The sequence below is a fragment of the Rhinolophus sinicus genome, linkage group LG03 (assembly GCF_036562045.2).
Source record: "Rhinolophus sinicus isolate RSC01 linkage group LG03, ASM3656204v1, whole genome shotgun sequence".
NCBI lineage: Eukaryota > Metazoa > Chordata > Mammalia > Chiroptera > Rhinolophidae > Rhinolophus > Rhinolophus sinicus.
This window is the reverse complement of record NC_133753.1, coordinates 62,724,626-62,752,039: the sequence shown is the minus strand read 5'-3', so window position 1 is coordinate 62,752,039 and position 27,414 is coordinate 62,724,626. Positions and strand designations below refer to the sequence as shown.

The window sequence follows — 27,414 nt, the reverse complement described above, 5'->3', positions numbered from 1 at the left end:
TTCTGATTGTTATTTTACGACCAATTCTCATATGCGAATCCATGAAGGATAAGATAAATATAGAGTATGTGAGAAAGCAGTCCAGTAGCTGTATATCAAGAAAGTTAAAGAAAAGTGCAATGCAGAGGGAAGTGTTCTGTGATCAGTATCTTGAGAATAGGGCAACAGTGTATCTTAGGGTAGGGGAAGTGTAAGAATGAATATAAGTGAAAGTTATTGCCACAGGAGTAGGACTCCTGAGACATTGGACTGCCCAAGGAAAACAACTTCTCAGGCCTCCTTTTTTCTCTGGCCTTTTCCATTTAAGAATTATTGGTCTATCTCAAGAGATTTTTTTTTTTTTAGTTAGGATAAATGAAAAGATAATATATTATTCAAGAGCTGGTACCAGAATTCAGGAATCCTCTTTGAGCAATACACAGAAGGTGCCAAAAAAAAAAATGTATACACATTTTAAGATAGGAAAGAACTGTACTAAAATTACACTGATGGTAACCACTTTGAACACCTCTTGTAATTGCAGAAGTCAAACGTGACTTGTATTCATCTTTTGTTTTCGGTATATATTACAATTTTAATACAGTTTTTTCCTTTCTTAAACTGTGTATAGGTTTTTTTGACACCCTCCGTATATCTCAAATATAATAAAAAATATATAAATGTGGTAGCCAGCCTCTAAGATGGTCCACAATGATCTCTGCCTCCTGGTATCTTCACAATAGTCCCTCCCATACTGAACTGAGCTGACCTGTAACCAATACACTTTTTCAAAAATTATAATGTATAAATTCCAAGGCTAGGTCATCAAAGACATTGCAGGTTCTACTTTATGTTCTCTTGGGTCACTTACTTAGAGAGAAACCAGTTGCCATAACGTGAGGACACTCAAGCAGCCCCTTGGAGTGAGTACCTGGCAAGGAACTGAGGCATTACACCAATTAATTAGCACCTGCTTGCCAGCCATGTTAGTGAGCCATTCTTGGAAATAGATCCTCCAGCCCGGGCAAGCCTTCAGATGACTGCAAGCCCAGCTGGCATCTTGACTGTCATATTGTGAGAGATACCCCAAGCCAGAATCACCCAGCTAAGCCACTCCCAATACCCAGACCTACAGAAACTATGTGATATAATGTTTACTATTATTTTAAGCATTAAGTTTGGGGGGCAATTTGTCATGCAGCAATTGAAAATACAGTGAGATTTGTGGGGGGAAGAAATGGAGAGAAGAATGATTCAAGTGTAGGGATGTGTGCCTTGGATAAGTGAGTCTAAAACAATGAGACTGATCCTAGGATCAGTCTTCGAACAAGTTCAAAGATAATGAGCAAAATTCATATTTATACTGAGTCCTAACACAGAACATAAATCTCCTTTCAACACAGCTTTCTCCTAGCACAGAATAAAGAAAATACTGGAGGATCCTTTTCTTCTCTCCCTTTTCCTCCATTTGTGGCCTCCTCTAGCCATCTTTAGACATCCGGTGGTTAACCACTTTCTAACCTCCCCCTAATCCAAACAGGAAATGATCTAGACGAGTTATTTTCACAATTATCAGAAGGATGACACCGCCATATGCACTAGTGTGCAATTCCAGGAAAAAAGACTCCTTCCCTTTTGCTTTCCATCTTCCTCTTTTAAAAGCAAATTTCATGTTGTACACCTAAAACTAGTATGTGTTATATGTCAATTATAGTTCAATAAAAAAATTCTCAGAATTGTACATTTTAAATGGGTGGATTGTATCTCACTGAAGCTGTTTTTAAAAACTCTACACAGTTCTTTGAAACATGAAACTCACTAATGGACTGGTTCCCAAGTGCTTCCACAAATCAGCAAACAACTCTGTTTTTTAATTTTTCATCAATCTAACCAGTTTCTGTTTGAATATTAATCTACTAAACAAAAAAGTTTAGAGCCTATTAATGCCAACTGCTCTGCTAGGCACTGGGAAAACAAATAAGAAAAAAGCCAGTCCCTGTCCTTAAGGGTTTCACGATGGATTAACAAACATGCAAATCCTATTACAAGGCATTGCAATAACTGCTATCATAGAGGCATATTATGTAGCATATACAGAAGCTCTAGAACAAAGGTCAGTAAACTATGGCTTGCAGGCCAAATCCTTGGGGTCCTCTGAGAGCTTGACTTCTTTTAACAGAAATGCATTCATACCAAATATATTAACTACCTCAAGTGTTTATGTTTTTTAAAAACTGCATCCTTTATTTTTAATTAAAGACATTTCTAACAAAAAGAAATAAGAAAAACCAGGGTGAGGGGGCAAGGTAATCTCAATTTGGGGTATGTGACTCTATTGTCCTTTAACCTATTGATTACTTTGTGTTTGACGATTACTGAAAATGGACCATAATATGAGGGAAGATGGAAACTGATTTGAACTTGTAAAGTTAGAAAATAAACTAAAAGTTAGTCTGCGGTTACAAAAGTAATTCTAATTATAGTTATTTCTTAATCTACTTCCTATTTATGCCTAATTTTTATGAAATACAGAACAACTATGCCATTAAATATTAACTTTTTGCAAATTTTATTTTATTAGAACTGAATTCTACACATATTTGTTCAGTCCTTTAAGTTTCATCTTTGTTGCAAGGTCATCCATATAGCATCGTTGTATACTCACAATTTGCAAATGAGAAACTGGTGAGGTGATGTTGTGATTTTTGATGTGTGCCTGTTACAGCCTGGAAAAAGTTCCTTGACTTTCAGCCTGGTTCGGCCATTAGCTCTCCAAACACTGGACAGCTTTCTGTGCTTTCAGGCTCTGCTGCCAGGAAGACGAAATGGCTGGCAAAGTAATAGCGCACCCTAGTGGTCATAGTATTCCACTGCCAGCTGATTGAAATTAGAATGGTCTCTTCTATTTTGTCTTAATCAAAGCCGACTATCCAGTGACGAGAGGTTTTCATAATTTTTAGAGACCTGACGATGAAGACAAAAATGATCTTAAAAATATTTTTCTGGTGGTGTTATTTGGGCATTGCATGTTCTATTAATACAATCTATATTTGCAGATGGCAAATAAAATTTCCAGAAATGTATTAGATATCACATAAAGGTACTGTACGATATCCTATGGAGGATTAAAGAAATAAAAGATATGGTTCCTATGTAGGCTACGTTGAATTTATCCTTTTATATACTGTAGTTTTACTTAATGAAAGTTGTTTCTCTATACAAGACATCCTCAGCACGGTTCCTAAATGTAAGATTTTCAGTTTACCATGTTTTAATTAAATTAACACTAGTCCCTTAACAACAGGGTTCAAATTTCACTTACAATTGTATATTAACTGTGAGTAATTGCACAAAGTACAAACTTTGCAACTCTTCAGTCCACAAATAACTAAATAACAGATGCATGTCATGATCAGTGACCAACTATGTCCCTTCTTTCAAAGTCTGTTGGTGATTGAACATTGCACATCTGTTATTCAGTTCAGGGATAGAGAGCAAAGTGTGTCATTGCGGTGTCTCTGTCTCACAGTGATTAACCCATGTGACATTTTACCCATGTGGATAATCAGTAAAGTGATTTAGTCAACAAAGATAAAAGTGCAGCAAAGAAACTAAAGTAATAGTGCTGGAAATGAAATTCAGATCAAATATAAATGTTACAGAGGTAATAGAAGACATAGTTAACTGTGGAACAGTTGACACAGCTGCTGTTTGAGAGACTCTAGAGACGCAGTCAGAGGAACTTAGAGAAGGCAAACTTACCAAAATAATTAAGTGGTTATGACGAATGTCCCAGAAGAAATGACACCGGAAAACAACTTCACACTAAAGGAACTCTTGGAAGCATTTCACAACATTGAAAACCCAAAGGGTACAAAGTTGAAAGTTGATCCAAACTTAGAAGTATGACAATTTGCCAAGGCATAGAAAAGATGCTCACTGTGTATTTTAAGTTATAAAAAGAGAAGAAGGAAAGTGCTCTTGGCATTTTTGCTTGATAAGTTAAAAAAAAAAGAAATAAAACACTTTAATTTTTAATGTTTCTTAATGTTATAAATTATATTGTACTAAATAAATATTAGTGTTACTATGTTCGTTTCCCTACATATTTATAATTGACAGTAACTTTTCAACCAAAAATTTTAAAGGCCATAGAACAATAGTAATCTTTCCCATTGATTATTAAGATTGCTTTGTACGGTGGCCAAGACATGGAAACAACCAAAATGTCCTTCGATAGATGAATGGATAAAGAAGTTGTGGTATATATACACAATGGAATACTATTCGGCAGTAAGAAAAGATGATATAGGAACATTTGTGACAACATGGATGGATCTTGAGAGAGTAATGCTGAGCGAAACAAGTCAGACAGAAAAAGCAGAGAACCATGTGATTTCAATGATATGTGGTATATAAACCAAAAACAACAAAAGAATAAGACAAACAAATGAGAAACAGAAACTCATAGACACAGACAATAGTTTAGTGGTTGCCAGAAGGTAACGGGGGCGGGGGGTGAGGGGTGGGAGATGAGGGTAAGGGGGATCGAATATATGGTGATGGAAGGAGAACTGACTCTGGGTGGTGAACACACAATGGGATTTATAGATGATGTAATACAGAATTGTGCACCTGAAATCTGTGTAATTTTACTAACAATTGTCACCCCAATAAATTTAATTAAAAAAAAAAAAAAAGATTGCTTTGTACCGTTTCAGCTTGCGTGGCCACATCTGCCGTAATCTACTACTGTACTGAGGACTGCCTGTGTTTGGTTTCAGTTTTCCACATCCTCGCCAACACATTATTGTCCGTCTTTTTGATAATAGCCATCCTAGGAGGTGTGAAGTGGTATTTCATTGTGGTTTTAATTTGCATTTCCCTAATGACTAATGATATTGAGCATCTTCTCATGCACTTATTAGCAATTTGTATATCTTCTTTGGAGAAATATCTATTCAAATCTTTTGTTCATTTTAAAATTGGTTTTATCTCTTTTTCACCTGAATCTTTTGTTTGCTCGTCTGATATTTTTTTCTAAAAAAGTGAGTTAAGCCCATTTACATTTATCATTTGCTCTGAATGTTGTTATATTGTTGCACTATGTAGTCTATTTTCTTTGCCTCCCCCACTCCTCTTTGGTATTGTATTATAGTTCTAGTTGTAATCTTTATTCCAATATCTTTCTGTAATACTTTTAGTACTCTATTTACTGTCTGTTGTTTTCCTAATATATGAGCAATTTTGAAACTGCTTCTTACCTGGCCCCTTCTTTCTCATTATCTACCATTAGTTTTATCTTAGTGTCAGTTTGCATACTTAAGTTTTTATTTCTTGTCAGCTCAAGTATTATCTTTTTACTTGTCACTAATATCACTGATTCAATCAGTAAGCTTATTTAACTTTTACTTACTCATCTCTTTTCTCCCATTTTTTTGTTAGTTATGTTCATTTTACATTGTCAGAGCATCTGATTTTGTCTCCCTTATGCAACACTTGACCCCCAGAGTATAAGCCAAAGTTACCATAACCATTTTATGATGTCTGCAAATTGTTCTCTGGCAAATTCCTCACTCAAGGTTCATTGGGAAAAATATTTCCTGAGCATTAACATGTTTTTAACTATCTGTGTGGACTTTATATTTGGACGGTTTGACTAGCTATAAAAATCCTCAAAAATCCTTTTATTAAGTATCTTTAAAAATGCTGCTCTCAAGAAGTCTAATGCCAGTCTGAATTTCTTTATCTTATAAGTGACTTGGACTTTTTGCCTGGATGTCCAAGAGTTTGTCACTCTTGTTTTTAAGGTCCAACAGCTTTACTACTAGGCTATGCCTTGGTGTTGGTTCTTCTGGGTTGAACTTTACAGTGTTACCTTTCAATGTGCGCATGCAAGTTTCTTTTCAGGAAAGTTTTATCAAATTGTGTTCTGTTCCATTGATTTGGTTTTCTTCAGGGATTCCAGTTAATATATATTGAATCTTCTTTGCCTATATTCCATATCTATTGCTTTATTTCAAAGCATTTTTATCGTTGATGTTCCTCCTTTCCATTTTTCTTTCTTTACTGCGCTTTCCATAGTTGATTTTTCAACTCTCATATTCCTTTTGTCATTTCTAAAAACGTTCCCTAATTTCACCTGAGTTTCATTTTTTTAGAGTATTAATTATGTTTTATTATTTTGTAATATCTTCGTGAAAGCTACAAGGCAAAATCACTTGAGTTTCACATTCTTCTGTTCTCTTGCCATATCATTTTTGAGATCTTCCATTACATTTCTGAGTTGTTCTTTTGGCAAAGCTTTGATCTTTTTAATTTATTATAACTCATTTTTAATATTCGGTTACAGTTTTCGCCTGCTTTGGGGCCACAATTTTCTACTGTTTTCTCATCAGTTATTGCAACTTTACTCAGTTCATTTTCACTTTTCTTTGTCTTGTAATTATTGGTTTGGGGCTAGGTTATTGTATTAGTTCTCTAGAGAAACAGAATCAATAGGAAAAAAATTTATATATATATATATATATATATATATATATATATATATATATATACACACACACACACACAAACATACACACACTTCTATTGCACAAGTCCTGTTTAAATAAATAGTTTATTAATATAGCCAATTCTTATGATAAATGTTTGTTTGTTTATCATAGGAATTGGATTATGCCGTAATGGAGGCTGAGAGGTCCCACAATCTGCAGCCTGCAAGCTGAGAACCATGAAAATCAGTGGTATAATTCAGTCTGAGTCCAAAGGCCTGAGAACCAGGAACTCTGAAGTCTGAAAGCAGAAGATGGACATCCCTGCTCAAGAAGAGAGGAGGAAGTCATCCTTCCTTCACCTTCTTGTTCCACTTGGCCCCAATGGATTGGATGATGCCCACCCACATTGGTGAGGACAGATCTCTTTGCTTAGTCTAATGAGAACCAATCTCTTCTAGAAACACTCACAGACACATCCAGAAATTCCATTTTACCACCTATCTGGTCATCTGTTAGGCCAGTAAAGTTAATCATCACAATTATACTTCTTTTTTAAATGAGATGGTATTCTGGACCATTAGAAGGAGGTGCTTGTCAAATGGGCAGGGATGAGCCAAGATAACTTTCAGTTTCAAGGATCCATGGTTCTCTTCTATTAATGCCAAATATATGAATAGTGCTTTTTTTTTAAGTGTGAAAAAGCAGTTTATTAGAAGAAAAAGCACACTTCAAAAAAGTGGGCCGGAGCAGAAAGCAGTGGCTCAAGGCCATTATTAGAAGAGAAAGTACACTCCAAAGGGATTGGAGCGGGCCCCAGTGCAAAGGCAAGGCTCAAAAAGGCCTCAAATAGTGCTTTCTTGTACTTACCAGTACATCTTTAAATGCTGCATTTTGCTAATATATTACTTTATATGCCAGTCATGCACACAATCTGAACTTCGTTCTCTCTCATCCACAGTATTGCTGCTATTCCCAATCTGGTTTATCAGTTCTCCACAGGGTGAGGCTTTCTTTAACGAGGGCTATACTGAGTGGTTATTTATAAGAATGTGGAGGACTTACACTACCACCCCATTGTTTCATTCTCTCAAGACTGAGCAGTTTTTTCACCTGCCCTCAATTTAAAGCACGTGAGGGTTACCAATTACGTGGCTGGTAATTCTCTGTCCTCATTGTCCCGTTTCCTATTGAATGGGATTCTCCCCATTTGGGAGTTGTTGGCAACTTTGCAGTTTTCCAACTTTTACTCAGTATCCCCTTTCACTTTGCACCACTTCCGCTGCTGAAGTCCTGCTGCTGTTGGTGTGTGAGTGTATCTGCCCATTCTTGGGAATTCATGGAGATTCCGTTATCTAGTTTTGTTGAACTTTGGGTTTTTTCTTTTGTTATCCTGGTTAGTGTGTGTGGTTTTCAGAAGAGTTTTGAAGAGATTCAGAAACTATCCTGTTGACGTGATTATACCACTTAACTCTGGATATCTTCTAACTTTATTAATGGTGCCCTTTGTTGTACGGAAGTTTGAAATTTGTATGCACTCGAATTGTGAATGATTTCTCAGGTTATGATTTGTTTGTCCCAGGAGTATCCTGCTATTCAAGTAGAGCATGGAGAAGACTCCTTAGTGACCTCTCCCTGCCAATTACAAGTGCCTTGTATTTTCATCTCCTCACCCAAAAACCTTCCTAGAATATTTTAGTCTTAAAACTAAAGCAATGGCTTTCTTTAATTCCAAGTACCTTTTCCTTAAATGAAAGCTTATGTAGACACTCAAAATGAAATATCACAACTATCCAAGTTTCTAGTCTACTTTTCTCCCAGATGCTCTTTCACACTTATTCAGAAATCACTGAGCTAAAAAGAAAGTTCTACATTTTAACATTTTAAGTGAAGAGTCATGGTTAAGAAACAGACAGAAATCACACCAATTAGCTTAAGGTTCAATCTCAGGTGACTGATTCAGGATCTAGGGTGAAACTAGAAATCTGTATTTTGTTACCACTCTCTAGGTAATTCTAAGACAGTCCAGTTTAAGAACCATTCCACTAGACTTATCCAATATAAAAGCCATTAGCCACACATGACTTAATTCAAATTAAATAAATTAATAATTCAGGTCCTCAACTGCACTAGCCACATTTCAAATGTCAGTAGGTGCATGGAGGCAGTGACTACCATATTGGAGTGCGAATACAAACATTTCCATCATTGCAGAGTTCTTCGGATAAGTGCTGCTTTAGATAGTTGTCTATACATAGGTGTGCATACCTGAAAGGATGCAGATTCCCTTTGAAAATATTTAAATAAAAGTATTCTATTTTTCAACTGATTTTTTACATTTCCATTTTTGGGCTATGTACTTAATGCACTAGTACAGTATTGCATAAATATAAAAAACATATAATGCACGTTTAAAAATTATTTACTGATGAAATGTATGGTTAAAAAGTTTGGCGATCATTACACTAAATACTGAATTTTAAAGAATCTGAACTTTTAACTAGAGCTCTTTTCTAGGTATAGATTTTTATACTTCAAACCCAAATCCCCAAACATGAGAAGTCCCTTTTTTCTTTTTAAATATACACATATAAGATATTTTATTTCAAAAAGCACAAGAACATTATACAAGTTTTAAATTTACATTTTGCAATAAAAGATATCAATATATGCATTATTTGTATAACTTCATCATGGATGGAATTTGAATCAGTGGTATAAACATGTTGCAGTCACTAAATATAGATCATCATCACAGTGAACCAAAATGCATAGTTGTTATGAAATGACAAATGACCACTAAAGGGAGAACTCACAGGCCATACACCAACATAATAAATTAATTATACAGATATATGTTTTTCTTCACTGTATCATAAAAATTCCTGCCGGCCCCTCACCAAATATTAGAAAAACACAGTCCTGGAGCCATCCTGTTGAACAAGTTCCTCCACATACTACACTAAAGAAAATAAAGTGACTTTTTGCTCATTTTAGAAGTAAACTTCATGAGCATAATTATATTGTTTGCAATGATGAAAGAAAATCACGAGGATATTTTAATATAATTAGAAATCCCTTGGGCTGTGGGCAGCACTGAGACATAAGTCCATCATCTACAGTGCAGAGACTCTGAACCAATTTCAGGAAGTGGAAATCAGTGTGAAATGGGTTCTTTGGCAATAAAGGGTCTGACTGGCCATTGCAGGACAGTCCCTCTGGCAGCTTGACAGCTTAACCCCAGGATTTATGAAGTGAATATAAAAAGACTAGAAATAAAAAGTCAGTTTATGTTTGCTAAACGAGGGCCAATCAATTAGGGCAGAAATCAGCATCTTTTGTTGCCTATTCTGGCTCAGACTTCACAGTCAGCCAATCCATTCAACAAAATTGTATTAAGAAATAGGGGGAAATATTTTAACCCTTAATCCTGCTGGCAAATTTCACAAACTGAATACTGAATTTTCTGATCTTCACCCATCAATTATTATAAATTGCTCAGTAATCTATTTCCTGATGCCTTCTCAATAATTATTCAAGTAGAAAATCATGATTGTGATCCTGATCCCATGCCAATCCCTTACTGCAAAATCTATCTTTACTTTACACAAAAATAACAAAAAAAAATCTAACCCCAAATGTGCATCAACAATCACTTCACAAATACATTTTTATTTGCTTGCCTTTGCTGAGCAAAAAGAAGGCAGGAAAACATTTACACACATATGTGACAGTAGTCACCAAAAGTAAAATAAGATGGCCTTTGAATGCATCTTTCAAATTCCTAACATTACCCCAGAGATAGCAGAAGCTAAAATGGAAGATTTCAATTTATTTTCTGTCTGCTGTTTTATATCACAAGTTCTTGATTTAAAAAAAAAAAAAAAAGGTAAAGTTTGCACAGATTCAGGAGAGCTTGATTATTTATAAACAAGATGGCTCAACCACAGCATGTTGTAACAGGACACAGACTATTGATCACATGGCTTTTTGGTTGTACTAGCCATAAAATCAGAGTTTTCGAAGAGGTTACACACAGATAACAAATGATTTGTCTTTTCTAAAGACATAGGATGTTGCAGAATTGGCTTAAATTTGATTCTTCTAATTTACAGTTGTCATGATCCATTCATTGAGCGAATTTTCTTTTCGTCATTCTATAGATAGTTTACATCAGAACTACATCAGGTTTCTAAGAGTCAAATAGGATGGTGCCATAATCAAGAGATAAGTGAATTCATTTTAGACACTGGATTTTGGAAAATGGAAAGTATAATTTCAAAACTCAACAAAGCTATTTGTGGTCAGAAGTGAGCACAACATGCTCTTTGTCCCATCAGGGATGAATAATGAATGCATTATCCTGACTTCTTAAGATCTACAGTGGGGGAAAAAGCTTTTCCACACTGATAAAAAATATCTTAGAAATGGCAACCCGGTCCATATAGAAATTTAGTTTAATTTCTGGCTGAAACAGTAAGTGGCACATTAGGGGTATTTCCTTAAAAGAGAAATGATTAAAAATAAATTTAGTTTTTCGAAAACTTTCTCAATTGAAGTACACTGAATAGTTTCTGCAATTCCGCAATTCCTCTTTAGCTGCAAGGAAGACAATTACAGATTATTAGAATTTTGTCAGTGATCCAATGTCAGCTAAACTAAACTTAGGGCAGGGGGAAAACACCAAGTACAAAATTGTAGAAGAGTTAACTAACATATTAAAATGTCCACAATTGCTTGATGTGACTTCATTCACCAGGGAGATGAAATGAAACGAAATGGGACAGATTAGGAAGGGAAATGAGCTTTCTGGAAATATTAGCAGTGTTCTAGAACATAAAACAGATTAGTCTATGTTCTTTGTTTCTCTTTAAGCATGTTCACTAATTGAAAGCAATACTCCATTAAGGAATATTTTATTGATTTATATGAATCTGGACACAACTAGACAAGGAGCAAAAGACCCTCCAACCCTTCCCCAGCCCTAAGAAAAGTCTCCATAATTTTGAATTGTTCTTCATTACTGTCGTCATTCGTGATTGTCCCGAGGCAGAGCTGGAGCTCATAATGACTGCCAGTTGAATCCAAATAACATCTGATTAGTTTCCTGGCTCCTAGCAATCTCTTCTATAATGCAGTGTTGTTGCCACACCAAATGGAGCTTCCGATACCGCTCACGAGATAAATGAAGGGGGTTGCCTCTCCTTCAGGAAAAAAAAAACCAATGTAAGTCTGAATCAAATAACTGCCATACTTTACTGCCTAAATTAGTCTGAACTCTTGAGATGTTTTTGGAGCTGGGAGGAATCACCAGGACAGGACTTTAAAAGGGATATTTTCCTTTCACTACTGATCACTATGAACTTGACAGGTTATTTAGCTAATGAAACAGAAATTTACTCCTCGATTATTCAGAAAATAGCTTAAGTATACCATGGGCAATATGGGACCTCATTTAAATGGCTAGCAGGGCTTATTACTGTAAGCAACTCTATTCTTTTTGGGGTGGTTAGAGTGGAGCTCTAATGGCCTTTTGGCTTCATACAGTCTATCCAGCTTTGATTTCTGATCTTTGCATAGTCAAGATTAGGTCTGAGATGTAACAGTAAGCCCTCAAATTATATTCTGCTCCTAAGAAATATTTGGTTATAGTTATTCTTATGACACAACAAACTTGCCAGTGATAAGCAAATATTTAAATAAAACTGCTCCGCAACATTTCTAAAGCTACACAGTTTATAACATTATATAATAGCTAATCCAAAATGACTAAAGTTTGGTTGTTACCAATAATGGGGAATTGTGAGATTCTCATTCGTGAGGCACTCAAGTGTTTCAGCTAGTTGGGTATTCAAATTGCTTCTTTGTACCTTTCTTGAACTACTCAGATCTCTTATCCATTAACTACTTTCACCACTCAGCTTTTGTCTCCCTAAATCCAAAGACTATCTTTGTATGGGTTAAATGCTGTCACAATAAAAACAAATCTCTGTATGATCAAAGAGGTTCCAAGCCCCATCTAGTAAGCTTATTCATTCCAAGTAATATTTCAAAAGCATGAAATTTCAGTTAAAAAAGATACAGTTTATGATAAGAGGATCTAATCTTTACCTATATGTACTTTTGGGAATGTAGTGCCTTATCTCCTCTTTCATATAAGTCACGAGTAGTATTCTAATACCTAATACCAGGAAGGATACAGAAAAATTCAGGATTCTAAATATTTTGCTTGGCTAAAGCAAAGACGGCTGATATAGTTGGCAATTTAAAAGTTTCAGGTATTGCAATGGAAACAATGAACACCCATTTTAAACCAAAGTCCTTCACTGGACACTACCGATTTCTTTCTTTTATGTATCAGTGCCAATTAAACCTTCTAAGTAATCCTGAAGAAAAGTTGACTAAAACTAACAGAGTATGCAAACACTGGCATGGCTGGCATCTTTAAAAGTTTTGGAGAAACATAAAGTTGTTGAAAACTGTGTGTTACATTTAAGATGACATCATATTTAACATTTTATATTTGCAGCTATTTAAAAATCTCTCTCAGTATTTAGCATTAGTTTTTGTGTTTAAAGAACTATTACCATCCACATATAATAATGTGACTAGATTTTTAAAAGAAAAATCTTACTTCAGGCCAGGATCTGTTTCTCCATATTCATCCAAGTAAGGGGCTGGATAGGCACAGCCTCTGGCTTTACCTTCAACCAGGACCACTCTGCATTCTCTGATTCTGAAGGACAAAACAACCAACAGGAAATACTATTAAGTGCATATATGTGAATGATAGGCATCAAAGTTAATCTAGAGAAAAGACATGGCCAATATCTATTAGGAATTCAGTATAATGACAATATAAATATAAACAAATAGGCTAAGCTGTGTTTTGTCTAAATAAAAGAGAACGAACATTGCTATTTTTGTTGGGAAAGGATCACTGGATTTGGGGACATGGGACCAGTAATACCGACTGAATATATTGAAGAGAGGAAGGAGTGTTGTCCTACTTGAGCCATAGATACCCTGGGAAATGGTAAGCGCAGTTGTTTCTGTTACCTCTCACCTGGAGGGGGGAGGGAACTGAACAGAAGAACAGAACCACGTCTCCCAGCCTAATAACCTCGGGCCAGAAAGAAGGTCAGTTAGGGAAGTGTCACGGCTTTTCTGGTTAGAAACAGTCTCCAAAAGTGTAGATTATAAGGAGCCACTGCCACTCTGAAGGTACTTGGGACTCTTACAGCAGAGAAATGGAGACATAAAAAATAATGCTTGTGTACATGTATATGGAGGTGATAAGTACTACAGAGAGAAATGATCAACAGCTGGAATAGGTAGTGAGTTTACTAGCTGTAGGTTCCCTAGAAGAAGAAAATAGGTGTTGGGGTTTGGCTTCCATGCATTCATTCCCCTTATTCCAACTGATGCCTACAATGATTAAATATTCCATAAGTAGGAGGTATTAATGCTTTTGTAAACAGAAACTGTATTACATGGGGAGAATGGAAAGAAAAAGCACAAGTATTCATTCTGAATTTTCTCTCTCTCTCAGGCAACGTGTACTCTTCTTTCATAAATATGAGTGACTATTGTTCTGCTCTCAGTCTTTTGCTGAGAGACCAGGGAAAACAATGGTTGGCTGATAGAAGAAATGAAGAAAATTAAAACGTTCAAAGGACAACCTGAAGTAACACTTTACATGCACTTTTTAAATATAAGTTTTAGGACTCCAAGCTCTTTTACTGTACCTGAGTGTTACACAATACCAAAGTGATCAAAACAAAGTTTATAATATTTAAGATTTTTCCACAAATAATGAAAATATGAGCAGAATCCTACTTTTTTAAAAATTACTTATTCTGTAGTATTTTCTCAAATGCAATCTCATAAGTAACAGGTCTCTACCCTAACTTTGATATCATTTCCTATCAACACACTGTCCTGCCATAATGGCTTCCAGATGAATCCAATTCCCTAAGTTCATTATGAAGCTTCCAGATCATTTACTACTCACTTCAGGAAAATGCAGACCCCAGCTCCACAGTGAAGTGCATGGAAAATGCAAGCTCCAACCTCTTCCCCATTCACGGTTTCTTGGCAGCAAATGTTCTGAGAACATAGTATGGTCCCACAGAAAAGACAGAGGACAGGGTTCTTTCGCTCATCATCTGCAGACCGTGGGCACCTTGAAAGGGAAGCAACATTCAGTATGGTAGAGAAACAAAAAATGTGTGATATATCCAGTTAGCAATGAAACATGTTTCCACCACTGGCTACTTTGCAGCCAAGAAAGCTCTTAAAACACAAGGAAACATTTAATTAGATGATTGCTCTTTCATACTCCCCCTTAGGAAGACTTAACAAGAAAGTCTTCTCATTAATCCATAGTAAGAAAATTTACTACTATAATTTTACTGATAATTCGCATAAAGTTTGGCAATTAAATATGCCTTGAGAGTAAGATGCATTTATAGAATCCAGTCTTCATTGCACACGACCAATTCAGTCAACTGCCTCCTCTCAATTGGTTTAGTCAAGCTTGTGTCTTCAGTGTTGGAGGAACATGACCTTGTAGGTGCACAATTTTCTTTTTTTATACAATAATCTGCAGTAAGCGTTGAAACATATTTCTACCTCATTCTTTGAAACCTTTAGGGTTGAAATGAAAGACTGCAGTCTTTGAGTTGAAGCCCTCTTCCATCTGGAAACACAGTAAGTCTTAGGGGGGAAAAAAAGTGACCAAGTTGACTTACTTGAACCAAGGAGTACTTTGAGATCTGACGATTTTACATAGTGGCATGTTACAGCTTTGCTATAATGCTCCCCACCCCCCAAAAGGATATCACTCCCTGAATTAAAGTGACAATTTAAAAAGGAGCTTCCCATGCTCCTATCTCTGCTGTATACTGGACATAATGAAAATATCAAGAATTCCTTTATTTGGGCAGTAAAAAGTAAATGAACTCATAGGAGAGATCCAGCGAGGCTGACCATGGGGTCAGAATAAAGAGCACAAAAAGAATCTCCAATAGGTTATTAGCATTTTATTCTCTAATTCCCCACTTTCTTAGGCAAACTAAGAAAACCACCATTGTCTACACAGGAGCAAAGGGTCTCTGTGCAGAGTTATTCCATTCCTGTCTCCTGTAGATGAAGGGGCTATTTTCACTTGCAGGGTGTTGCTCCAGAACATAATTATAACTCTTTTTGGATAAAGCCAACATCTTCTTTTACCTTTAGCACAGAATGGCTGAGCCAGAGTCACTAGCCATCCTGCAGAGGAAAATGAAAGCAGTGTCCAACGCACAGCAATTGAGCAGACACCCTACACTGAGATGGCTCAGTATTAACATACACTCGTGGTGACAATAAAACTGGAAGAGATCATAGGATTTACTTTTCACTTCTACCTGAAACCAGTAACTAGTAATGTCATCCAGGAGGAACTTCGCTGTGATGAATGACTAACACTCTTTTCAGTTCCTCCTGAGAGCCAATAGCATAATATCTATTCACTGGGCATTTGTGGTAGCAATGCAGCGCTAAGATTAGGAAAATCACTAAACGTAGAGTTGGATGCAATCTTTGAAATCATCTAGCTGATTTTTTGAGGGCTGAGAGGTAAAGTGGCTCCACCACTTCTGTAGGTGGTCGACCTTAACTTGCATGAGACAAGAGCAAAAGAGCTAACTAACTAACACCAAGACTAATTCTCTCTGGTAACAGAGGCTGGTACGTGGGCTGCCCAAGTTACAGCTGGGCCATTTAACCCCCCTGGCTTCCTGGCTTAAAGGATTCATTAGTCATTCCGTACAGCAGTGATTCTCCCAGTGGGCCAAAGAAAGGCTCTTCAAGTGCTCAAAATGATTCTAAACTGCACTCCCTTACTTGGTTCCTTCATATGAGAGCAAGTTATTTAACATACGAGTATGACTAAGGACTACTAATAGTCACTTGTGCACTAAGGCAGTTAATTAGAATTACTTATTGGTATCCTCAAAACAAAATTTAAGAGTTATTTGTGTTTACTGGAAGCTGTAATTAATTTGAGTTTGCCAAGAAGTTTGGCTGCTGCACAACGCTTAGTAACATTACAAAACTCCTAACTGAGCTTTGGAATTCATGAAATTTGGGAAAAGGATGCTTTGTTACCAGTACATCATCAATAAAGTGTTGAATGGGTTTTGACTTTCAAGCTGCAAAGATTCTTGCCTTTTAATTACAAATTACTGCTAGTTTCATGCAACCATTATCAATCTGATTTGCTGTGGGTGCTAGTGTGACACCATCTGAGTGTCACAGATACATAATTGCGTCAATAGTAATGTTGGCTTATTATTTTCAAGACATGATGTATTGTGATTCAAATATGAAAAATATTCACATACCAATGACTAAAGCAGACATGAATATAATTTCTCCATTCAGTGATATTTCATTGGTGTTCTGCTCATAAACCTCTGCTATTCAAGTAACATATTATAGCAAGGTAAGTGTAAAACGAAAATTATTGTTAACTTTACAGGACATTATCATAGAGAATCATGTGCGTAAGCTTATGTTGTCCTCTTACAAAAGTAACTAACAGGTAATTCACACATGGTATCAGTAATAAGTATAATGTAACTTGTTTATTTTACTTCTCACCAGTCCCAATTATCCAGTATTTTTTTATTTGAAAGTGATCAGTGAAAAGGAAGATAAAGGAGTTTGAGAAACACTGCTTCAGAGTAGTTTTTAATCTGACTGAGGTCGGGGGCACATGGTGCAAAAAAAGGCTAAGGGGGTTTACTTCTCTCTCCATTATCCAGGCTTAAACCTGAGTTACAATACTATTATCTGTTTGCTGTTATAATGGGCTTCTATATAAGATTGTTTGGAAAAAAAGGGTTCTTCAGTGTCATTTCAGTGAATGGATGTGTTAAGTACACTGTTCTGTATGTAAAACACTGTGTAAAAGATATATGAATAAACAATGATTCTTAGAATCTGAAAAAAAAAAAGTTATTGTAGCTTTCAAAAAAAATCAGGAGGGATGTCATAGAAGATGGTGGAGTAGGGCTGCAGGAATCAATTTCTCTACTGAAACCACTATTGATATGGCAAGAACTGTCTGAAGCTACTATCTTAGGACTCTAGAGAGTAGATGAACACTTGCAGTGTCCAGAGAAGTGCTTGACAAAGAAAGAAACCGGTCAATTACAACGAACTGTGACATTCTGTGTAGTGGCCACCATCCCCTATCCCTCAACTCATAGCAGGTAGATATAGGGGTGCCACAGTGGGAAACAGGAATCTTAGTTCTGCCTGGCAGAAACTTGTACATGAATGTTTACAGTAGCATTATACTGTATATAAGGGGGAAACAACTTAAATGCCCATTAATGGGTGAATGAATAAACAAACTGGTTTCATTCCATTCCACATAATGGAATATTTAGCCAAGAAAGAAATGACGTACTGATACATGCTACAATTTGGGTGAAACACTATGCTAAGTGAAAGAAGCCAGACACAAAAGGTCATATATTACATGATTCCTTTTATATGATATATCCAGAACAGACAAATACTTGGAGACAAAAAGCAGATTATTGGTTACCAGGATCAGAAAAGAGGGGGAGAGAAAGTGATTATTTAGTAGACACAGGTGTTTCTCTGGGATGATGAAAAGTTCTGAAACTAGACAGAGGTGGTGGTTGCACACATTGTGAATACATTAATGCCACTGAATTATACATTTTATCATGGTTAATTGTATGTTATGTGGTTTACACCTCAAAAAAAAAAAGAAAAAAAAAGATTGACCATCACTGTTATAGAGGATGCTCAATGGTCACTTTTAAAAAAGTTTGCTACTGGTGGCTTATGCCAATTGCAAGCTCAACATTTTAAAAATATATATTTATTCTTACCTGAAATGAGAAGCTTGATTTAGGAGGCAGCTATAGTCATCAGGAAGCTCTATCAAACTATTTCTTTTTCTAGGGTACCTAAAAATGTAATTTAAAAGGCAATTTTATTTATGAGTAAATAAACCCAGATCAAAAGTTGATCAACAGAAGGAAGAATGTCTTAAAAATAACAGGATCCATAGTAATTCCCACTGCTGACTAGATTAAATCTAAATTTCTCAGCCTAGAATTCCAAATCTTTCATCGGCTAGCTTCCTTTCCAAACTCAATTTCCACTGTTTCCTAAGACTAAATTGCTCCAGCTAGATTTCTATCTATACTATCTAGGAAGGTAACATAAAGTAGTAGCTAAGAACACAGCCTTTGAAATCAGACAGACCTAACCACAAATACTAAATTCTCTGACACCTGGTAAGTCACTGAACCTAAGCCTGTATTTCCTGATCTGTAAACTGAGGATGAACACATACTTTCTCAATCATAAAATGTGTTATTTTTTTAATAACACATTTTCGTGAGGGGTGGGGGTAAGAAACATAAGACTCATGCTAGATTTAAGAAATGTTTGATCAGAAGTAATAGTATCAAGGAACCTCACGGAGTTGTTGAGGACTCGATAAAATATTGAAGTAAAACATAATATACTTAGTGCTTGATACATGTTTGCAAGTGTTATTCATTCTCACCATACTAGATATACAACAAAAGTCTTGCTTGCATGCCTTGGGGAAGGTCATCTGAATAACATGGAATTCCCTTCTGAAACCTGGATGAATTTAAATTTTATAGTTCTTTCTACGTTCAACTAAAAATGATCTCCTCTAAGACTAACACTGTGTCATTAAGAATCTTTTATTCTTTAAATTTCTATAGCATTAAGAGTATATTCCATACATTATTATACTTTATTCTTATGTCTTGAGTTTATGTAAATAATTAGATTGTAAATTACCCATTACCAAAAGCTGTATGTGTTATGTCTTTTAACTCTCCCAGAGGATTTTAGTACCATGCTTGGGAAGTAGTAGATGTTTAAAAGGCACACAATGAAATGAAATAAAGGACAAATAGTACGAGATTAACAGTCCTAAAATATGTACTCGTCTTTTAAACTTTTCTCTCTACTCTAAGATCTTTCTTTTCTTGGTGATGTGAATACATCTGAGTACAGGAGCTGGATCTATAATCTCGAAATCACTAAAACTGAGTTAAAGGGTAGACAGCATTTGCACATTTACAGTGAAGGTGAAAGAGTTCAAGTGGTGAGAAAAGATGAGAAAAGAAGGTGGCAAATGTACAATGTTACCTTTAGTCATAGAAAAATGCAAGTATTTAAAGCTGGGAGATCAACTCCTCTGTTTGTTTACTGATGCAATTCAATTTGAATAAAAGTTAGACACTGTACATCATACAAGTCAGGTCCTGGAGGGGATGCACAGAAGCCAAGCATGCAGTTCTGGCCCCTGTTGAGTTTACTGCTTAGGGATGTAGTGTGCTGGCAGGTACACATGCACACATACTCGAGAGCATAAATTAGGATAGGCTTCAGGGAGGAGGGGATATCTGAATTGGTCCTTGAGGAGAAGGTAGATTTTGACGGAGCTATAACTTAAGGGAGACAGGAGGGCTGAGGAAAAGTTTTGTTAGGTAGTCTTTAAGCATATAGATAGGAAGGGAAGATGAGGAGGGAATAGTTCTATTCATATCTTACTGTATTCCCAAAGGGGAAAAGGTGGCTTATCGGAATACTGTTACCGCCCTCGACTTTAATGTACCAGTAGCTCCAAGATGCCATCTCCTCCTTTGCCTTGTAATAGGCTTGCACTAGCTTAAGGAAGAGGAGCTGGTGGCAAAAAGCTATTTCAGAAAAGGACGGCCACTCTAAGAAAAAAACAATTTAGGGAAGAATCTGATTTCTGGCAAAGACCTAACAGAAATGTAGGAAACAATGTACTGAGTGAGAATGAAGAAGACAGACTAGAAAGCATGCTCAACAAACCAACTACTTTTAGCAACACAACTTGTAGATGGGGGAAAAGGACTGAAAAGTAAAACTGACCTGACTATGGCGCTTTTTTGCTTCAAACAGTTTAGCAAGGCAGGATCTGCACACCACCTATAGGAGAAGCCAAGAGAAAAAGCAAACGGGTCATCACAACTTCAGTACAATATTCATCATAGAACCACTCTCGCCAAATCTTTCTGTCCTTTCTTTCCATGTTCCTTCTTCTAGACTTCTTTTAGCTTATAACTTGCCCCTTTTCTGCTCCCCTATTTTGTGTCTTCCTATTTATTTTTCCCACTCTTTTTATTAATTTCTTTTTTAAAGGGTTTATCAATCAAGGTTTATCAATCAAGGTCCTACTAGAAAAACAAAACCCATTGACTACTTCAACAAGAGAGATTTTAATATTAGAAATTGGTAATAAAGGTAATGGAAGAACCGAGAAGCCAACCAGGAGACACAAAGGCAAGGCAACCCACAGATAAGCCAGTAACAGGAAGCTTCTACCCCTCCCAGGCTGGAGGAACAAAAGGAAATAGTGGCATTACTGGAGCCCAGGTTTGAGGGTCACGGGTTGATAGTGGAACCATGGCCGCCTTGTCTGCTGGGAACTGGTCCCAGAGAACAGCTACAGTCACTGCCAGAGACGCCCCACAAGGCAGAGAGAGGTGGTCTGAACACTCAGGCTTCTTTCATCCTTCTGGACTCTAATGTCTTGCCAGTGCCTCCCACTGACAAGGGAAGGAGACTAGGAAAGCCTGCAGAGGTCTACAGAGCATAGGATGAGGAAAGGCTTTGAGGCCAGCAGGGACAGGAACGGTACAAAGGGCAAGGACTTTATGTTTCAAAGTTTGAATTTTTATCACTTGACTAAACTAGAATAGCAAGTTCAAAACGTATTGATTCCAAGAATCCAAAAGTAAAATTAGTATAACCTACTGTGAGTGTACTCAACACAAAGCATGACACTGATTTTTCTGATCCCTTTTGATTCATTTTATCACACTGCACATCAGGATACCTTGTGGTAAATGAGGAAACACAGAAAAGACCTAACAGAAGAGATGAGAGCACAGAGAATGGTGACAGAAAACAGGTTGACACTCACACAAATCCTGACATGGGCACATTGGAAAAACTAAAGAAAAAGGCAGAAAATTGAAGAGATAAAGGAAGTTATAAAGGAAATAAAATAAGAGTAACACAGTGAGAACAGATTATAAAAATGACGGAAAATGGTGGCAGCAAAAATTAGGTAAGGAGACTGGAGGTTAGGAGGGTGGAGAGTGATCAGGAGGGCCAGTAAGTAATGGGGTAGAAAAAAAGTTTTCCTGAGAGAAAGACACGCTTCTCCCTGGGAAGTTTAACTGATACACCTTTGATCTCCCAAATGACTTTCTGCCCCTCCTCAGTCACCCTCCTGAGAAGTGTGCTACCATGTAAGGTGTGCTACTGTTTTGGATACAGCCCCAACGTGGATTCTTTTGATACTTAATTGTGACTTTACGGCTACTGACAACTTTTACCGCCACCCCCCCCCACCCCCAATTTAAAACTGGGATGATGAGACAGCACCAGTGGAGGAAATAAGTACAATGAATTGATAGTCATGGTGGAACAAGTAGAAATTCCCGCTGCCCATGGCTGTTAGCCTTATCCCCAATTCCTTAAGTGTATGAATTAGGAATCTCCTATATTTTTGCCACCCCCTTCAATCAATGCTAATCAATTTAAAAGCTAAGCAACTAATTTTAATTTAAAATTTCCAAACCATATAATAACCCAACAATGATATTTTATGCTCATAGTACCTCTGGAGGAGGGGCTTTACAGTATGCAAATATTCTTGGAAAAGTAGGAATAAATTTGTGGGTAAAGATAGATAGCTACAGAGTGCACTGTACTCTCCTTCTGCAGAATCTGCAAGAGAATAAAAACACATTTTAATAAGCACATTATTCTTACCTGGTCAACCTGTTAATAGTGTTTCTTCATTGTTTATGTTCATTTCTATATATATAGAGAGAATATCTTGTACTCTATAAAACTGTGGGTGGCAAATAAGCTACAGCCATCCTCTAAAAATAAATCTGAGTCATTCTCCTAATCAGATGTCTCCAATGTCAAATCACCACTCGATATAAAACACGAAATCCTTATTGTGGCTCACAGGCCCTACACAATCTGCCCTGGCGGCCTCCTGGACCTCACCTCTTACCACCCTCCATTTGTTCATTATGCTTCAGCCACACTCATTTTTTATGGCTCTTTAACTAAATCAAGCAAAGCCTTTCCATTTTATGGCTCCTTCTGCTTAGGCATACTCTTCCTTCAACTCTGCCCAGTTCAACCCCATCTCTTTTTTCCAATGTCTCCTCACAGAGAAACCTTCCATGACCATCTAAAAGAATTACCCACTCTGGCCCCAGCATTCTCTCTATTCCTGTGACCTGTTTTATTGTTCTTTGCAGCACTTAATCACCATTTGTTATTGTATCTGTTTACCTGTTTGTTTATACTTGGTCGCCTCCCAATAAAAGAAAAGATTTTAACTGCCATATTATAGCACTGACTAGATAAATGCATGAGTTTTTAAAAATGCAAACAATAAATCTACACTGGTAACTACCTGGAAAGTAGCATCCTAATCTACATAGAATCAGGGCAAACTTGGATCCAATAAACACTCCTGAACTGAATGCAAGAAGAAGCTGGTAGCCGGTAAAGCTGACCTGGTGAGTTTAATCTCAAAGGACAAAAGGACAGATTGGTGACTCTTCCAAAATCATACAAGTGTTCTGGTTTTTACCCATACAAAGCCACAAGGAAGCCTTCTCTTTGATCTACATTTAAGGCAAGTAAAGGGAAAGAAACTGAATCTGTTAAATATACATGGCCTTGGTTTGATATAACAGCCCTTTCCCAGCCACATTTTAATTCTTTTATAAATAGTCATATGTTCAAAATTCAAATAACACAGTATACAGTAAAGCTCTCCTACTACCCAGCCAAACACTTCTCTTCCCTAAAGGCAACCGATGTTTCCAATTTTTTGAATATCCTATCAGTTATATTCTGTATGCAAATATTTTATGAGTTTAAGCACATTCATTAAATAGTCATAGAAAGGAGCCACAAATAGGTTTTATAGATTATGAGGCTAACCTGGTTTTTGGCCTGACTTTTAACCTACACCTGGGCCTGGGCACACATGGAGTGAATACTGATGAGAGAGGTGGGGAATGGAAAATGGGTTTTGACTACTCTCATCCTGTATTCTTGAGGCTGAAGGTAAAAAAAAAACTCTCTCATTTACCACTCTGATTTCACTTTCCTACTTACTGGTAAACAGCTCCTCAGGTGGTGTTACTCCAAGTAAATAGTGGAAAAACAATGCAGCACAGCGAAGGTAAGGGGTGATGCCATTCTTCAATGAGACCCACAAATACCAGCCAGGAATACCACATCCAATGCAGCTAAGAGGCAAAATTCCAAAACAAAACAGAATACTGATCAGACTAAAACCCTAGATTTTAAACACATCCCCCTTCAAAGACATAGCAAAGCATTTAAATAAATTTTTATCCATTTAATGTTTAAACATTTAAAACAAAATATTTAACTAGCCATAGCTTCAGTCTTTAAATCTCCTGTTTCCTAAAGAAAACCACAAATCTTGCATCTTTTACCATGTAGATTTTTAAGACAAAGAACTATTTCTTCGTTTTCCTAACCCTTAAAATGAAATGTGGAACAGATATATTTATCAGTAACTAACCAAAGTAGTTAAGTTAGCTAAAAAAAAAATTAATACTTTCCTGATTTCTGTATTAAAATTAACTGGTGATTTGTGGGGCAGTAACACTATTCTATATGATGCTATAACGGCAAGACACAGAGAGTAAACCTTAATGTAATCTATGGACTTTAGTTGATATTGGTTTATCAATTTTAACAAATGTACTACACTAATGCAAAATGTTAATAGGAGAAATTGGTGGGGGAAGGGAGTAAATAGGGACTCTGTACTTTGTTAAATTTTGCTGTAAACCTAAAACAACTCTAAAAAATAAAGTCTATTAACACACATACACACACACACACACACACACACACACACACACTCAGTACCTGAGGTAAAAAAAAATCTTATGAAAAAGATGAAAACAAAGAGGGGAACTTGGCAGCAACTGAAGCTAAGCAGATCACTCCTACTGTACTTTTGGTTTTAACCTCTACATTGCCAATATATTTCAGATCTGGTTCAGCCTTAAAACACCTCTAATTAGTTAAGTGCACTAACTGTATGGATCACTTTAAAAGGAAAGCCTATTTTCTATTTTCTACATTTATTTAAACTTTAAATGCTGCCATTTGTTAAGATTCTATCATACTTCGCCTATATTCCCACGACAGTTTACAAGAGTAAAAATGTGCCAAAACTTGTTTGTCTTAGAAATAAATGAATGGCTAGCTGTTATACCAAAGGCCCTTAACTCATTATTAAAAATTGGAATTAAAATGGTTCAAAAGTTATATTGCTAAATAACTGAATAAAGATGTAGAATGATTAAAACAATACTGAAATAGATTAGACTAATGGACTGCTACTCACCCACTTGTATATTGAGAAAGTTCTGCCAAAAAAGAAGATGCAGAATGAGCCTCTTCACTCTCCTCTTGAACTGGAGCAAGGGGGAGACCTGAAAAAGAAATTCTGAAAGATAAATCTATAAATTGGCTATTCAATTTATAAATTACACCTCAATTTCACGGTTCCAGGATAATAAACAATGTTAACTCAAGCGAGGTTCTTTCTTTCCCTTGTTCTCAATCTAAGTAGTTGATGCTGATATTAAAACTATTAGGTAAACTTTGTTCATCAGCATATTAGCTGGAGAAACAAGAAGAGAATCACAGCCTTGCTAAACATGGACATTCAATAAATATTCATTATATAATAACTTCTAATTATATATTTAAATAGCATCCATAAAGAAACGAATGAACGATCCTTCAACAAGAGACATAACATAGAACTTAGCAATATATGATTAACCACAAGCAACGTTAATATTGCCAGTAAATCACAGGCAAATGTTATTTACAGCTAACAACTGATGGGCGCTTTACCTGTGTCTATGGTAAGAAGTATCTGAAGCATGTGCGCCATGGTGATCAAATGGAAGAGATAAAGGTGGTTATAGGAAGAACTAATTGATGACGGTTGCAGATCCACAGCGTCATCCCAATACAAGGATGGGAAAGCCAACACAGCACCTACCTATGACAGAAAACGGACATCAACATGGGCAACAACAAAGACCAACATAAATTAATCTCATAAGTAAACACAAAGGGAACCAGATGCACTGTTTGTGTAGTTTTTAAAAACACCATCACATCAAATTATTCAACAGACTATCTTAGAATATAATGTAGCATAAAGGGAGGATAAAAGTCATCACCAAACAGGTTATCCTTTGCTGGATGTACTTATTCTAGTTCTAGGTAGTGGTCTCAACCCTATAGGGTTCAGATGATTCACAATCACTTAGGGAACTCTTAAAATAACACTGATAATACACAGGCTCCATCTCAGTCCAACCAAATCAGAATCTCGAAAGTCAGAACCCGGTTTACTAGCGCTGTTTTCAAAGTTTCTCCAAGAGATTCCAAAAGACAGGGTTGACAACCACTGGGTAAAGGCCTGGATAATGAGGGATGAAGGTAGTGGCTAACTCTGCATCCACGAACTCCATGCTCCCAATCTCACCACTGCTCTCTGTAGAGAACTTGTTTTGAAGGAATGGGTCCATCACAGGATGGAAAAGCTAGGCAAGAAACACAAAACATTTGCCACCCATCCATAGGTGTTTGGGAAAAGCCTCATGTCCAACGCTGGGTCCCTATCACCAAATAATTAATGATTCTAAGATAGTTTACACTGTCATACACTGCTTATAATGTAAACAAGAAAAGGGGGGAGAGGGAAAGCATTATATATTAGAAAAAGCTTGCTTGTATAGACACCAATTAAATATAATCAACTAGGACAAGACCTATTACAAAGTAAAGAATAAATGTGCTTTCATTTTTAAAGTGATTTTGACGGCCTTAGTCATATCTATATGTATTTGTCAACAAAATGGACAAAAGAGACAACTTCACAGTTGGAACACCAGTAATTTATAATCCTGAACAAAGAGCATGAATTTGAATGAGGAAAATAACATGAAAATTATAAACTTAAGTGCCTTTTAATACAATTGTATTAAACACTTACCAAAACATGAAACAGATCTATAGATAGAAGGCAGGGTGTATCTTCTGATTTCAGGTGAGGAAGAACAACTAAAATAAGTAAACAAATAAATAAATGTAATTCAGTCAGTAAGATAGCAATGCAGTTAAATACAATGCGAGATATAAACATCTGAAAACAAAAATATAACAGGGTTATAAAATAAAGAAACTGGTAAATTGGTACATTGCACTGTTAAGAAATGGGAACCATAATTTAATATAAACAGAGAAAAGGCTCCTAGAAGGCCTTGGACACAATTTAAAAGTTGAAAGACATAGGAGGAAAAGGTAAATAAACTAGGATAACTCAAATACAGATTGTTCAGAAAATATTTGCTGAATGAGTAAGAATCACTTTTATAGAACATTCTCTACCACTTTTGCCCCCATAACTACACATTTCTAAATGTTCTGTGATACATAAAATATGTGAATAAATTTGGGGTGAGGAGCAGCAGGGAGCATGCAAAGCACTGTAAGTGAAATGAGGATGGAGGAGATTCTCCTGAACAAAATTAGATAATGGATTGATGATTGGAAGGAAATGCAGATAGCTCTAAAGCTACTGTCTTTTTAATTTGGTCAGTCTCTAAATTCACAAGTCAGGGAAAGAGTGACAAAAGAAGTGAAATCAAGAATTCAAAACAACAGTAAGGGTTGTGTATATACCAGGGGTGCCAAAAAACGTATACACATGTATTGTACTCATCTTTTG

General features: G+C 36.3%; 1 protein-coding gene and 1 long non-coding RNA gene across 3 annotated transcripts in view; one reads left to right on the top strand and one right to left on the bottom strand.

Moving 5' to 3' along the window:
- The first annotated feature begins 1,183 nt into the window (after nucleotides 1-1,183).
- LOC141570596 (uncharacterized) lies at nucleotides 1,184-13,502 on the top strand. The gene is made up of 3 exons (XR_012494776.1): nucleotides 1,184-2,092; nucleotides 6,648-6,885; nucleotides 13,409-13,502. It is a non-coding gene; the product is annotated as an uncharacterized LOC141570596 (long non-coding RNA).
- The window catches only part of UBR1 (ubiquitin protein ligase E3 component n-recognin 1), a 101,493-nt gene continuing 84,191 nt past the window's right edge, over nucleotides 10,113-27,414 (bottom strand). For both annotated transcript variants that reach the window (XM_019725387.2, XM_019725388.2), the window contains exons 38-47: nucleotides 26,680-26,747; nucleotides 25,527-25,677; nucleotides 25,009-25,096; nucleotides 23,736-23,869; nucleotides 22,205-22,313; nucleotides 20,448-20,504; nucleotides 18,389-18,466; nucleotides 14,488-14,658; nucleotides 13,108-13,209; nucleotides 10,113-11,677 (exon numbers count right to left, since the gene is read on the bottom strand). In XM_019725387.2, the coding sequence (XP_019580946.2) occupies nucleotides 11,536-11,677; nucleotides 13,108-13,209; nucleotides 14,488-14,658; nucleotides 18,389-18,466; nucleotides 20,448-20,504; nucleotides 22,205-22,313; nucleotides 23,736-23,869; nucleotides 25,009-25,096; nucleotides 25,527-25,677; nucleotides 26,680-26,747 (1,100 nt within the window). In that variant the 3' untranslated portion in view covers nucleotides 10,113-11,535. The remainder of the gene's footprint in view (nucleotides 11,678-13,107; nucleotides 13,210-14,487; nucleotides 14,659-18,388; nucleotides 18,467-20,447; nucleotides 20,505-22,204; nucleotides 22,314-23,735; nucleotides 23,870-25,008; nucleotides 25,097-25,526; nucleotides 25,678-26,679; nucleotides 26,748-27,414) is intronic.